Source organism: Cricetulus griseus, chromosome 6, assembly GCF_003668045.3.
Source record: "Cricetulus griseus strain 17A/GY chromosome 6, alternate assembly CriGri-PICRH-1.0, whole genome shotgun sequence".
Lineage (NCBI taxonomy): Eukaryota > Metazoa > Chordata > Mammalia > Rodentia > Cricetidae > Cricetulus > Cricetulus griseus.
The window spans coordinates 106,734,796-106,749,630 of record NC_048599.1 but is presented as its reverse complement, the minus strand read 5'-3'; the positions used below and the strand labels follow the sequence as shown (position 1 = coordinate 106,749,630).

The 14,835-nt window shown below is 46.6% G+C and overlaps 1 protein-coding gene across 1 annotated transcript in view; it reads right to left on the bottom strand.

Annotated features, from left to right (window-relative positions):
- The window catches only part of Stk39 (serine/threonine kinase 39), a 269,282-nt gene extending 254,904 nt beyond the window's left edge, over positions 1 to 14,378 (bottom strand). Inside the window, exon 1 of the mRNA XM_027420256.2 lies at positions 13,951 to 14,378. Within this exon, the coding sequence (XP_027276057.1) occupies positions 13,951 to 14,185 (235 nt within the window). The 5' untranslated portion in view covers positions 14,186 to 14,378. The remainder of the gene's footprint in view (positions 1 to 13,950) is intronic.
- Between the last annotated feature and the right edge of the window lie 457 nt (positions 14,379 to 14,835).

The window sequence follows — 14,835 nt, the reverse complement described above, 5'->3', positions numbered from 1 at the left end:
TATCCTATGCCTCTGCCTCTCTCATGGCCCTCTGTTCTATCCCTGCTATTCTCCCCTCTCTCAGTCTGCTGGCCATGTTCAGTCTACCACTTTCTCTCCCTGCTCTGGACTCTTCCAGATGCCTCTGGCTCTTCTCTCTCTCTTATCTACAAGAAAAACCTTCCCCTTAGCCACAGAGCGGCCGTGTCATCAGTTTATACACAGACCCCCAACCACAAGTAAGGAACACAAGTTAAGGCTGGAGAGCTTCGACCTAGAAGCTTGTGCCTAGTCTGTTAGTAGGTGTGAAGTCTTCCATTCCTAACACCATACATAAACAACAAAAAGTAAAATAATAAAGACTATAATTCATAATAAAAAAAACTATTCAAATAAAAGTAGCGCAGCTTAAGACAATTGAGAACTAGCTATAGTCAGTGGGTACCTCCCACCATGTCCACTTGAGTAAAACACTTCTTATACACCTACACAGATAATGTGGTGTGAAGGGTTTTAATAACACATAAAGCTCAGCTTTCATATTTTGGTCTCTCTCTTTCTCCTAAGTAACTCAAAAAACAAAAACAAACAAACCCAAAACCTGAAAGGGAATTTGGTGTTCAGATTAAGACAAACATAAACAGTGAAAATAATGTATCTAAGAATTATTTATTTTTAGTTTTTAGATAGCTTTTTGCTTTCAAGCCTGCATATATAAATACATATATGCCTGGTGCCAGTGGAGGACACAAGAGGGCACTGGATCCCCTTTAACTGGAGTTATAGATGGTTTAAGTCGCCATGTGGGTGCTGGGAAACAAACCTGGCTCTTCTGCAGGAGCAGCCAATGCTCTCAATCACTGAGCCATGTCCCCAGCCCCAATTTTATTTTTAGTATGAATGACAGAAGCACTAGAAAAAAAAAATGCATCAAACTTTTACCCTCCTCATGCCTGGGACTTCAATTCTCACTTCTCCTTTAGAATACTTTAAACCAGCAGCACACAGCTGCAAAGCTGCCTGGATGGTTGCTTCTGGTGGGACTTGAAGAACAGGACGTCAGAGGCTGGGATGAAAGGTGCACGTCTGTAACCCTAGCACTAGGAAAGCAAAGGCAGGAGGAAGGTGGGGAGTTCAGGGACAGCATCCACTATTTAAGCAAAGTCACGCTGGCTACATGAGACCTTGCCTAAGAGAACAGAACAGGAAGCCTTCAGATAAAACCTTGCTTTCTCCTATGACAGACAGCAAGCAGCAAGATGCTCTATTTGAAGCTGACCACCTGGTCAACTCTTAGCCTTCCAGTGTCACTTTTTAAACAGCCTGTGGATATTTACTTTAGCAGAGGTAAATGATCTAGCCCCATCCTGATTTATGCCCAAAGCACCTCTCTTCTTAACCCATGTTGATGACCACAATGTGAAGCTTCACCCAACACTTGCCCTCTTCCAGCCTCCACACTACCCAGGGAAAGAGGAAAGCAGCCAAATGAGAAATGTTTCCACAACAGTTCTTAGTAAAGGTCAGGCACTGAGGTTGGCAATCCACAAACTTGAAAGGGCACTGCTAGGAAAAAAATAATAATAATGATGATGATGATTACTGAAGAAAACATTCTCTGTCCCAGCCTTGGTCACTTGAAGGAATGCTACACATAAGGACACCACATTGCTGAAAGATCTCAAATTAAACCTTCACCCCCCTGCACAGACTTCTGACACCCAGACAATAATCCCTTCTCCTAACAAGGAAGGTGCCCTCCCCAAACAGGAGTATGAGTTTGTCTTGTGGAGGGTCATGACAGTGGGTGTTTCATTTGCTTTGTGACCTAAAACTTAGGCTAAACCATTAGCCCTTTAATCATCAAGTGTTTTCGTTATCAGTGCATCTTCAGTCACCCCCGCCCCCCAAAATAACGTTTCTAAATTAAAAGAAAAGAAACGATGGTTCTAATTCCAAAGAGAAACAAAGGGATGACTTTTTCCTAAAGGGGGTTAATTCCAGAAATTCTAACTCCAATTCAGAAATATCTGCCACTACCCACCTAGATGATTAGATAGATAGATAGATAGATAGATAGATAGATAGATAGATAGATAGTCAGTTCTGTCTTCATCAGAAAAGAAAATCAACCAAAGTAATTCAGGCTATCCTATCCAACCCTGATTCTCTATCATATGCTTGTCTCTAAGTAAAATAATGCTTCCCAAACCAATTTCTTATGGTAGGAATCTCAGTGTTTACAGAATCATGGGAACATATCCAAAATGAGTTAAATGAGACAAGATAAAAACTCATACCTTAGCCAGGCATAGTAGAGCACGCCTTTGATCCCAGCATTTGGGAGGCAAAGGCTGGTGGATATCTGTGAGTTCGAGATCTGCCTGAACAACACAGCTAATTCCAGGTCAATCAGGGCTACATAGAGAGACCCTGTGTCAAAGCAACCAACCAACAAACAAAAAAGTTATACCTTAAAATTACCTCCCTAAGTCAGCAGGGGTCTCCCCACACACAGAACGAAAGGCTCTCCTGAAAATATGAACACACCTACTTCCAGAAAGTGTGGAAGGAAGCCAGGCATGTTGACACACAGTAGGCTCATTCATTATGCTTGCTTCCCTTTTGTACTTATCCGTGAGGGTAGAACCTCAACCTGTTCTTAGAAATGGCGCTTACAGTGAAAGAGACATCATAGTGGCATTTAACCAGTCTCAGAACAGTTCTAAGAAACTACCATCTGAAATGGTTCTTCGTCACTGTCAACTTGACAGGACTGAGCTTGGCCTAGAAGACAAACCTCCAGCTGTGTCTGTGAGAATGTTTCCAAAAACACCTAACAGAGAAGGGAAGACACACAGTCAACAGTCAATATGGGTGGCACCATCCAGCCTGAGTAAAAAGGGACAAGAAATGAGTGATAGTATTCACTGCTCTGCTCTTTGATCAGCCCAGACAAGAGCAGGCTGTCTCCCACTGCCACGCCATTCCCATCAGGTTGGGCTGTATCCTCAAACTGTGGGCCAGAATTAAACCTACCTTTTGCTTTTTGTCAGATATTTGGTCATAACAACGAGAAAAGCAACTAACTAATACACCATCCAACATATACCTGTCAGTAGTATCATCTGAATTTGTAGTGTTCAATAAAGCAGTCACCAGCCATGACTGGTTGCTGAGAATTTGAAATGTGAATTATAACTAAAGTGCTGTGTTGTGGGTTAGGTCTGAAATGCCCACAAAGGTCTTGAACATTGGGTATTTAACTTGTAGCACAATTTTGAAGTCTATGGAGCCTTAAGGGGGTAGGACGGGGCGAGCAGAAGGAGGTTACCAGGGTAACCTTTGGAGGTTAGTTACACCTGCCCCAAACCCAGCCTTTGCTCTCTACTTCCTGGTTCAAAGACACAGGAGAAGCCGCTACTACACACTCTTGCTCCATGAGCATAGCCATGCCCTCATTGCCACCTTGGACTTCAGAACCATGGGCCAAACTCTTCCTCCTTTCACCCATTTCTCTGAGATTTGGGTCACGGTGACGTAAAGGTAACTCACCCAGTTCCATCTGTGTCTTCCCTCTTTAGTGTGATTTAAGTTCCATGGAAAGGCCACATGGAGGCAGTGGCCATACCTATCTTCTAGAATGTTGTTGCTACTCTAATAACTACAGCATGCCCACCTGCCTCAACCTGTAAGCTTAAAGTTGAGCTATTTCAGATACTTGCTCCTCTTGAAACTCTGTTTTACGGACACAGAGACAAGGCCACAACACTCTCAGGTTACAGCCAGTGAATGACTCAAAATATAATCTACTACAAAACACTGGGTAAAAGATGAGAGCTGAAATCCATCCCTACCTAGGCCTCATGTGCCTGGGTGTCTAAGGATGGAAAGGACCACAGGCAATGTACTTTAATTCTCACTTTTGGGGTCTTCAGTTACAAAGCAAAGGTGTTGGGTGGATTTTTCTTCAGCCTCTCCCAAAGTGAATTTCCTTATTCTCCTTACATGTTCATGCCATCTCTCACTTGGGAACTTAAAAAGGTCAGCAATGACCTGTAATTCCTTCCCTAGAAGGCCCCTCTTCTGCTTTCTCAGTCCCCTGTAAGTAAACAAAGGTGGATAGTGGCAATGGGAAGAAAGACAACAAGACGGTAGGGAAGAGAGGAAAGGGATAGAAAAGGAGTGAGTAGTCATGGGAGGAGAGAGAGAGAGAGAGAGCAAGTGAGGGAAGAAGGGGAGGAGGGTAGACAGGTCAACAAAGACCACCCAGAAAACATAACTACCAAACTAAACAGGACAGGAAAGAGAGCCAGTGGGGTGCCCCTCGTTACAAACCTGGTACAACTGATGCTTCCAGTTCAAAACAAGAGCACTCACTCACCTAAGACCTTCACCATGGATGGAGCAATTACGAGAAGTTCAAGCCACCACAGGTCAGTGGCTTCCCAAGTACTCCCAAGGAAGATCTAGCTATCTATTTACATGGTAGAGTCATCCTCCTCTGCTTCCATCCAGTTATGCCGGCAAACAGTTCCAACAGCAACTGAAGTTGGAAATTTAAAACCCATAAACATCACCACGTTTTATTTATTTGCCTGAGAGAAAAACTACACGAGCACTCCTAATTCTAGGCTTCTGAAAATTGTATTAAATGTCAATTACCTCCAAGAACATGGAGATAAAAAGTTTGCTGAGGTTTCTGAGAGCTCTACCTTAAGTGGCATTTTCATATATATATATATATATTATATATATAAATACACAATCGGTTTAGAGCATCAATCACCTACTCCTTCAGTGCCAGAGATACTCCTTACAGCTATGCCAGGGTTTATTCTCAACTGTTTGGCAAATGAGAAGAAACTTGAAATACTTCAGCACTTACTCATATTGGATTCCAACGTGTGGATCTCAATCAATTCTAAAGAGACAGCCCTGCCAAGCTATTGTCTAAGAGGCCTATTTCTCTTCCTTCTGCTTTCCAGTTAAGCCAAGTCTGAAATGCCTTTTTAATTAATACACTGAAGTCTTCTCTAGTACCAAAAATTCCACCAGTGAATAGCAGATTTGAAAAAAGAAACCTTGGGACACTTGCATCTCTTCAAGTGTCTTGGAGTTATCCAGTACAACTTATACAGAACTGTCCTAAAAGACAATGGAAAGCCTCATATGATGACTGGGGTAATTTTCCTTAAATGAAAAAAGAATCGTTTCCAAAGGTTGCACCACAAAAGAGTTAGAACATAACAGTAGACCGGTTTTTACTTAAACATCAAGCCGAGTTCTACAGTCTTAGCATGTGCCACTCCCCTCCCATCACTCTGTCCATTGTAATTTGTAAGAGTGCGACTCCTGCCTGCATAGCAAACTCTGGAATCTCTTCGTCCTGCAGGCCTGCTCCTACATTTCATCACACTCTGATCTCCAGTGTTCCTGATTTCTACACAGTGGGCAACCCCACAGAGCTTCAAGGTAAGGGTTATGTTTAAACACATGAACAGGAAGACCTCACCAGAGGACTCAAAAGTGGAAGCAAGTGCTGGGGATCCTAATGGGTGCAGCACAGACATCCTCACCCCTCCTACTATGTCCAAGCACAAGGTGGAGAAGCACAGCAGGCAGACCTCATGGGCCACTCCCGGGTTCCATGAATCCAGGAGGGGAAGCCTCCTCTGTGCTCCCCAACTCAAGCAGGTGGAAGCACTAAAAGTGCTCCCCAGTGCTCCTCAGGGTTGAGTTAATATTTACAGAGCCCTTTGAGCTGACTGGCCCAAAGTCAACTGAGTAAGAATCGTCAAAGGTAAGATCAAACCCTCAGGATCAAAGAAGACAAACTCAGATGTCAGGCTATGACAACTGTCCCCCGAATTCAGGTTCACATTCATCACAGTGATCAAATACCGACTGTGAAGCATGGAAATAGCAAACAGTCCTCAAAGAAGCTTTGGCCATCCAGGGCCAAGATGGGCACTCAGGAAACTACCCTCCCAAGGGCAATGAAGTGAAAGACACAACAGGACTAGCAGAAGGGAGCCAGAAGAGCTAAGGGCAGAAACTGTTTCTGTGAAGAAAAATCATTTAGTCCAGATTGTGAAAGCACTCAAAACAGAGTTAAGACATATAAATACAACAGAATGGTAGTTACATGAGTTTATTTAGTGTGGGAACATGTACCAACATTCATCTACCTTATACATGCACACCTTTTGAGTGTGCTCGGCGCACGGGTACACTTTCAACATGCATGTTGTATTGTAAGGGAATAAAACTAAAAAGGAGAAACACATTACTACGGCACAGAGACAAAGTGCAGGTGATGGAATGGTGTCACAAACAAGAAAACTTCACAACAGGTGAGGGAGGCAGGAAGCATTTCCACAGTTGCACAAGGGTCCAGGCTGGCAATGCCACCCTACAGATGGAAGTGAAGAGACAAGGCGGAAAAGGGAAACAAGAGTTTTAAATGTTGTGTTTAGAGGGAACCCTGAGGGATGACCAAGGGCAGCTAAAGGGGTGTAAGCTTGGAGCACCACAGACATTCTGATATAGTAGTAAGCCTGGAGCACCATACACATTCTGATATAGTAGTAAGCCTGGAGCACCATACACATTCTGATATAGTAGTAAGCCTGGAGCACCATACACATTCTGATATAGTAGTAAGCCTGGAGCACCATACACATTCTGTTATAGTAGTAAGCCTGGAGCACCATACACATTCTGATATAGTAGTAAGCCTGGAGCACCATACACATTCTGATATAGTAGTAAGCCTGGAGCACCATACACATTCTGATATAGTAGTAAGCCTGGAGCACCATACACATTCTGATATAGTAGTAAGCCTGGAGCACCATACACATTCTGTTATAGTAGTAAGCCTGGAGCACCATACACATTCTGTTATAGTAGTAAGCCTGGAGCACCATACACATTCTGTTATAGTAGTAAGCCTGGGAGCAATACTACAGACATTCTGATATAGCCGTTATCAATTTTGATAGCATACTAGAGCTGGAAAAAAATGGAGATTAGTACATTATTCCTATAATATCCAAAAGCACTAATAGGAACTTTAAACCCATAGAGACCAAAAGAGTCAGAGACTCTCTGAGTCAGAGACATACATACACACATACGTATTATATATATAATATATATAGTTAAAATGTATCATATATAGTATATATTGTATAATGTAATATATATGATACAAAACACTTTTGATCTTTTGAGATGTGGAAGACAGCTAAGGGTAGGATAGTAGCACAATCAGAATGTTTTGCACTTGGAGTTTTTCAAATGGAAAGTAGAGAAGGAACAAGAGTGAAGGAAAATGAAGCTCCAGTAGAACTGGGAAGTGTCTGGAGGTGGACTTTTGCCTGATATGAGTGAGGTCCTGGGCATGATCCCCAGTGCCACAGAAGATGAAGAAAGGTCATCCAAACACTAGTTCAAAGTCAGGCAAGGCCTCTGCATTTCTGGGTCAGCCATGGAGATGCAGACCGTGAAGTAGTGGGAGACAGGGAAATAGAAGTTACTACATGTAAGAGGCAGAAATGGAAGCCCAGGTCATGCCCATTCCAGTTTGTAAACTGAAAAGTGGGCCTAAATTTGTCTTCAGAGAAGACTGAGATGACTTCTGTCCATAGAAGGACAAAGGCAATTTGGTTTTTAAGAGACAGCAGGGCGTTGGTGGCTCATACCTTTAATCCCAGCACTTGGGAGGCAGAGGCAGGCGGATCTCTGTGAGTTTAAGACCAGCCTGGTCTACAAGAGCAAATTCCAGGACAACCTCCAAAGCCAGAGAGAGAGAGAGAGAGAGAGAGAAGCAGCAGCCAGATTACAGTAAGCAAAGAGGAAGTGGGAGTTCTCCTATCAGCACTGCTTGAACAACTCAAGGACAGAGATAAAGGAATAGTGACAGGAGGAAGGGACAGGAAAGACAAGAACAGCTGTCCCTAATGGGTCAGCCTGTAACCCCAGCACTTGAAAGACAGGGTCAAAGACTCGGGAGCTCAAAGTCATCCTCTGCTACCACAGTGAGTTGAAGACCAGCCTGGACCACTTGAGGCTCTGTTTTGTTTATGGTTTGGGTTTTGATTTTTTGGTTTTTGGTTTTCCAAGACAGGGTTTCTCCATGTAACAGCCTTGACTGTCCTGGAACTCACTCTGTAAACCAGGCTGGCCTTGAACTCACAGAGATCCACTTGCCTCTGCCTTCTGAGTGCTGGGGTTAAAGGTGCACTCTGCCACTGCCTACCTGGCAAGGCTGTTTTAAAAACATTAACATCACCGCAAACAAAGGTTGAGATGAATAGGGGTTTGAATCAGTTGTGGGGAGACGGCCTGGCATGAATGACGTCCAGGGAACCTACAGCACTACAAAAGAAAAAGATTAGAAAGATTTCAAAAGGACGAGGAGGAGGAAGAGGAAGAGGAAGAGGAAGAGGAAGAGGAGGGAGGGAGGGAAGGAGGAAGGAAGGAAGGAAGAAAGGAAGGAAGGAAGGAAGGAAGGAAGGAAGGAAGGAAGGAAGGAAATGCAGAGATGACTATCTAAAAAAAGGGGGGGGCCCAGTTCTCCCAGACCCTGAGATGCAGTGAATATTTAAGTCAGCAGCATTTCCTGCCAGCATGGCAGCCTCCAAAGGCCAACTCAGAGGTGGAAGAAAAGTGCAGAAGGGGCAGGTTGCTCTCCGAGCTTTTCCATTATGGGCTGCTCCTCCAGGCAACCTTCCCACAGGATGTTCTCACTGCTTGTCAGAGAGCCATCTGGCACCTAAACCCCTGAGCTGTCCAAATCGCCAGGAGCGCTACAGGTCTCCCCAGCTTCCCCCATGAGGTCTCAAGGGTGTGCAGTTGCCTAGGCCTAGGTGAAGTCAGCCTACCTGGGCTTCTGACTTCCCCTGCAAGCCACCTTCCAGATGGCTTCCAGAAGACGGTCTGAGGGTGACCTCTCTCCTTTGCACTCTCCCTTGGCAGAAACCAAGTGGAATAACTCTTGAAGCCACTTCAAAGGCTCGAAGAGCCAGGGCTGTGTTCTGTCCTGATAACTTGAATCAGATTAGCAAGCAAAGTTTACAGAAGTTATGGCTAAAACTAATTGAGTGCGCCCTGTGCCAAGCACTGTTCTCAGTGCTCTACATTCTCACAAGCCTACTTTGTCCAGGCTACCAATGTGGAAACCGAGTGCAGACACATCTAAGCAATGTGTTCCAGGTCACAACTGCCAGAGACTACCATAGCAGGACATGAAACAAACAGACCAGGGTTTCTGACTCTAGACAGCATGGGGCTAACATTTATTTATAAACACCATCCAAAATGTAGTTAAGATAAGAATAAGAGTCAGGCACTGGGGGTGGGGGTGGGGTGCAAATTATTGCTCATGAATCAAATACAACAAAAAAGCAAAGACTGCAGTCTCTCTTCCATACATTTCTTTTAACCTTGAGATTTTTTTTCCCACTTAACAATCTCATTAATAGAATTAAAAGAACACTTTCATTGGGAATATAGTCAAAGCCACGGAACTGCACTAAAATCACTAAGGCTAAAGGAGAAGTTTAAGAGACAGAGTGCCTTTCTGGCAGGCCACATACATACACACTCTGCAGGCTAAGATGGTTAAGTGTGTATGTATGTTCACAAGGTGAATGTTTTTGTGTATATTTTTCTTTGTATCTTAAAAAGTGAAGCAGCTAAAAACCAAAGTCCCACCCTCAACCAGGTTATTCCAGGCCTCTTTATTATAGTTAGAAAGAGAAAAGGAAGGAGGGGGGATGAAGGAGGCCTCACCAGATAAAGTCAAAGGAAATGGCAACACTGCTGGCAGAGAAGTCAAGCCATCAGGGCATATCCAGTGCTTCAGCTCCCCCAAGAAATGCCAGTGGATCTACCCATTGCCCTCAACCTACCTCCAGGCTGTCACAACCCTGGTGCTAATCCCCCAACCCCGGAACTTCCCCAGACCTGTGAAAATGTGCAGACATCAATTTAGAAGAAGCTAATGCTCCTACAAGTGACCGCAAGCCTTGTTACCTGGGTCTTGGCAAAATGTTAGAGGCCTAGACAGATAAACAAAGCCTCAGAAGAGCGTAACCAAATGAGCAGAGGAATCCACTGTCAAAACAGTCAATTTATTTTCTATTGCCTGACATGGCAGGTAAGTGTTCCTTTTAGATCACTCTAAATGACCACCATGGGGAAAGAAAAAAAAGGGGGGGGGTGAAGCAACGTGGTGATCTCAAATGCAAAATTAAAAGAATTAAAAAAAAAAAAAGGAAAGTAAAGGAAAAAGGCTTCTCCTGACAAGACCAAATAAGATGAAGACAACCAACATTCTAAAGCAGTGATCTACTTGTTGTTTCTCAGTGGAAAATGAGGGGAGATAAGAGGACCGCTGGAATTACCTGATTCAGATTCGGAAACTGATACTGCCAACACTGCGCCCCTGTCAAGGAGAGTTCACTGAGGTTGTCCATCCTATTACGGATGCCCAAGTAAATGTTTACATAATTCATCTTTTATTCTTTGTTTAAAGAGTCAAGGAGAGACTATTAATACCACCAACAAACTCGGCACAACTGAGGTGCCCTTCATGCTTCTGAAGAAGCAACTGAAGGGTAAGGGGACATGAAGAAAGCTAGAGATCATGAACAGACTTGAAACCCTCTCCAGAGAACGGAGATCTGTACATAAGAACACAGAATGATCCGAAATGCCCCGACACAGGAACGCAACAGTTCCACGTCTCCCCCCCACCCCCACCCCACCCCACCCCCGTTAGTGGTAAAACCAACCCCCTCTGACAGATCTGACATGATTTCTAGGTCATGCCTGAACTTCTGAACCAGATTACTCCTAATAGCATTATAGTTTCTCCATGGCTTTTATAACAGAACAGCAATGCAACAAAGACAAAACTTTATTTTTAGAGTTGGAAAACCCTCTGTTTGTTTTTCTACAACAGAAGAACTTAAATAACTGAACCTGGTCTGTTCAGATTTTAGAAAACTTATTTAGCCTCTCCTAATCCCGAGGCCTTGTCCTGCTCCCAGCAGGAAACAGAAGAAAGGCCCTTGAGCTCTGTGCCACGCTGGAAGTTGAAGCACCCTGCCTGCCTCCCTTCCTCCCTCCCTCCCGGGCTTTAGGCTCTGGCACAGCTGAGCCTCCTGCTGGTTGTGGTTCACACTGCTGGAGTCACCTCCTAGGCCACCTGCTGTATGGCAGGGACAGGCACTGACTTCCAAATGGGTTTGGTATTTGTACTGCTAACCTCTTGAATATAATGTTTAAGGCAAAGTGCTTAACCACAAACTCACTCTGAATCATTCAACCAGAATGAGAGGCCAAATGGGAATGGGTTTGTATTTCTCCATAAACATTTAAGTCCTTGAAAAACCCTATTCCAGCAATTTTTCAATAACAGGGGTTTCCAAATAGCCATCTCTTAGATGGGAAAACATGAGATCCATATAAAGCATACAAAAGCCCTCTCACATCACAAATGTGTAAAACCAACATGGAATAAGCCGGTTCATCTCTTGAATTCCTCAGGTAAATAAATTCCCTTTTTTCTTTCGTCTTCACTAAAATTGAGCAACCATAATTAACATCATTAACACAAGCAGAGAAGGCCTGGCAAGTGATCCAACTTAAACTAAAATGATTTTATTCCTTAGTTCACAAAAGAGGCCAACTCAAAATACTGTTTCCAAAGTCAAAGCTGACATTCTAACCGTAATGATTAACCACATAGGAATATAAATTAGTTATATGTAAATTGTTCTGGTCCTAAGGAAACCTGCATGGGAGAAGAGACCAACTGACTCTGAGGTGTAAATAGGGGAATCCACTGTTTCTTAGGGAAAGCAGCTACACAAACAATCAAGCACTTTACAAACCCTTACTCAGACTTCAAAACCAGTAGGCAATCCTATCTGACTCTTCTCTGAAGAGCATCTGCCTCCCTTCACCCCAGCCTCACTCAGCACACCCTAAAGGACCATTTATCCTTGTCTCCTAACTCATGAAGTCCTTAAGGACAGGGACCATTGTTTATTTATCCTTGTATTGCTACTAGACACCAAAATGCAGGGAATTTGGAAGGCCCTAAGACCTCAACTAGCAATTAAAAATTATGAGATTAGACTATGGAGTATATAAAAAAGAGGGGCAGAAAGGCCCACCAAACTATGACCAAAGCTTCTGGGAAGACTCTCTAGGCAAAGGAGACCCCTTGGAGATGGAAGCCTTACCTCAGTAGTAATGTCCCTGATTCACTCATCAGCATCAATATATGTTATGTGTATTTGTGTGTGTGTCCATGTGTGTATGTATGGTAGGCATTCAAAGGGTAGAGCCTGCCAAGGTGGCAGGTGAACACCAGAGCCTTTGTAGGACAGCAGAGACCCAGAGTAATCGCTGGGAGAATGCACAAACAGGAGAGGCAGCAAAGAAGTTCAGAGTGAAAAGACTTACATGGCAGGCAAAAACAGTTTTCACTAAGGACTCTGGGCTTTGAAAGCTCCTGGGGTTATTAAACCCTGACAGTGTCATGATGATTCATCCCTAGAGTCTTCAGCTAAAAATTATGAAATATACTAAAAGAACCTTGTCTACAAATATCTATAAGGACTACTTGCTTCTTTTACATACACCAACGTACACCATCACTACACACTCGCTGGTGGGCACACCTCTGCCTGTGAAACATAGATGTATACATACATACATACGTGTATGCATTTCTGGCGGTCTCATTCACACGGGAGATAAAAGTGGCTCCTTTGAGTGCCCAGTGAAATTATACTAATTGTAATTTTTCAAGTAGGAAAAATCAAGAAACCTTTTAAAGTGAAGGAAAAAAACTAGGATAACTTGAATCCTTTTTTTTTCTCTCTCCTTAAATATCAAGACTATGGGGCAGCAACAACCCCACTACGGAGTTCATATGGTTACATGATGGGGGGGCCCACTTTGCCTGGCAGCAGGGCTCACTGACAAAACTTTTAACTTTGAATCATCTTGTAGGTAAGGTTCTCAGCTGGAGGACAACACAATCCCCTAGCCCTTCACGTGTTTGGCTCAAAGAAATAAACGCCGGCTTCTTCCCTTTCGACTTTGCCAGGTATTTAAAAATGTAAGATAAGATGATATTAGTGAGCTGCCTAGGAGACACCGAAAGGCTGGGCGCGGATCGCGGACAGCCTCGAGTTTCATCTCAGCAGATACGCCCGGCACAGGGCAGGAAGCCAGCACGCACGCCCGCTGTCCGGCCCCGGGGCTAGCAGCAGGCGGCGCGCCTGCACGGAGGGAGGCAGGTACCCGGGCACACCGCGCGCAGAGCCGGGTCTCAGGACCGGCATGCGGCGGCGGCTGTCAGAAGGCCAGCATCCTCCCTGGCCTGGGCAGGAGCCTGGGCCTCCGCCGCTACTACGTGGACGGGCTACCCACCGATAGGTCACGGCAGGAGGCACAGGAGCCGCTGCGCCCGCAGGGTCTCCCAGGACGCGTTGCACCCGGCGCGGCGCGGGGGCGAGGAAGCCCAGGGCGGCGCCCCCGCATCCCCACCCCGCCCCAGCAGCCCATCCGCGTGGTCACCCGCCACGGGCTGCGGCCCCCGAGCTTATCGGGGCGGGGGGAGGGAGGGAGGAGGATGCGGCGTTACCGGGTCCCAGCTCCACCGCCCCGGCGATCCCGGAGATAAAAGTTTGCAGCATGCAGCTCGTCTGCAGTGCGAGTCACATCCGCCGCGCCACCTCCTGCAGCAGCCGCGCTCAGAGAAGGAAGGGATAAATTAAAAATTAAAAAATACAATAAAATAACTGTTGAAGCCGGTAGGCCCCGAAGCCGGCCGCTCTGCCTCCGGGCGTGCAGGAAGGCAGGAAAACCGCATCCCGCACCCACTCCCGCCCAGTCTCGGAGCCCGGCCTGGACCGGCCCCGCAGCACCCTCCTCACTGACCGATAACCTCCTGGAGCTCGTACGCGTCTCTGCAGATGGGCCAGCCGACCGCCTGAGCTGCCGGGGCCGAGGCTGGGGCCGCCGCTGGAGCCGGGGCCGGAGCTGCGGGCGCCGCCGGAGCCGGGGCCGGTGCTGATGTCGCGGCCGCCGGGGCCGCCACCGCGGCCGCTGCTGTCACCGGGGCCGCCTGCTGGGGAAGCTGGACGTGCACGGGCGAGCCGCTCGGCTCCGCCATGATGCTGCGGGAGGACAGTGAGGGGACGCGCCGGCGGGCGGACGGACGACCTTCCACTCGAAACTTCCCTAGCCTCGTTGCCCACACCTCTCGGCCGGCGCACGCCCTCCCCGTCCGCCGCAGCCGCCGCCGCCGGAGCCTGCCACGAGGGGAGGGAGCCGGAGGCCGAGCCGGGCGGAGGGAGGAGGCTGCGCGGCGGAGGCGGGACGGGAGGAGGCGGCGGCCGCGCGCCCGCCGCGCGCCCGAACCTCGCGCGCACGGTGCTCTCGGCGCCGTGGGGAACCGCCGCCCCCTCCCGCCCTGCTCGCTGCCGGGGAAGTTTCCAGGAGCGAAGAGGCGTGCGGCTTCGGGGGTGTTTTCGGGGCTCACCCCACTCCCTTCGTGCCCTCCCGGCACCTCCGCCCTAGACAATCGCGCTCTGCAGAAGAAGCCCCCCTGGGACTCCGAGGGCGGGGTCGTTGAACGGCTGCCAGGTTCTCGGCCGGCTAACTCTCCCCGGCTCAGGAACCTGGAGTTCTTTTACAAGTTAGCGAGTGAGACACCTACACGGCGTCGGTTTTGTAGGACGCCGGTTAAAATATAACCCGACTTGTAACTTTCCGGTGCTTTACCTCGCAGTATCCCTTTCGCACCTTGCGGAATGGAATCGC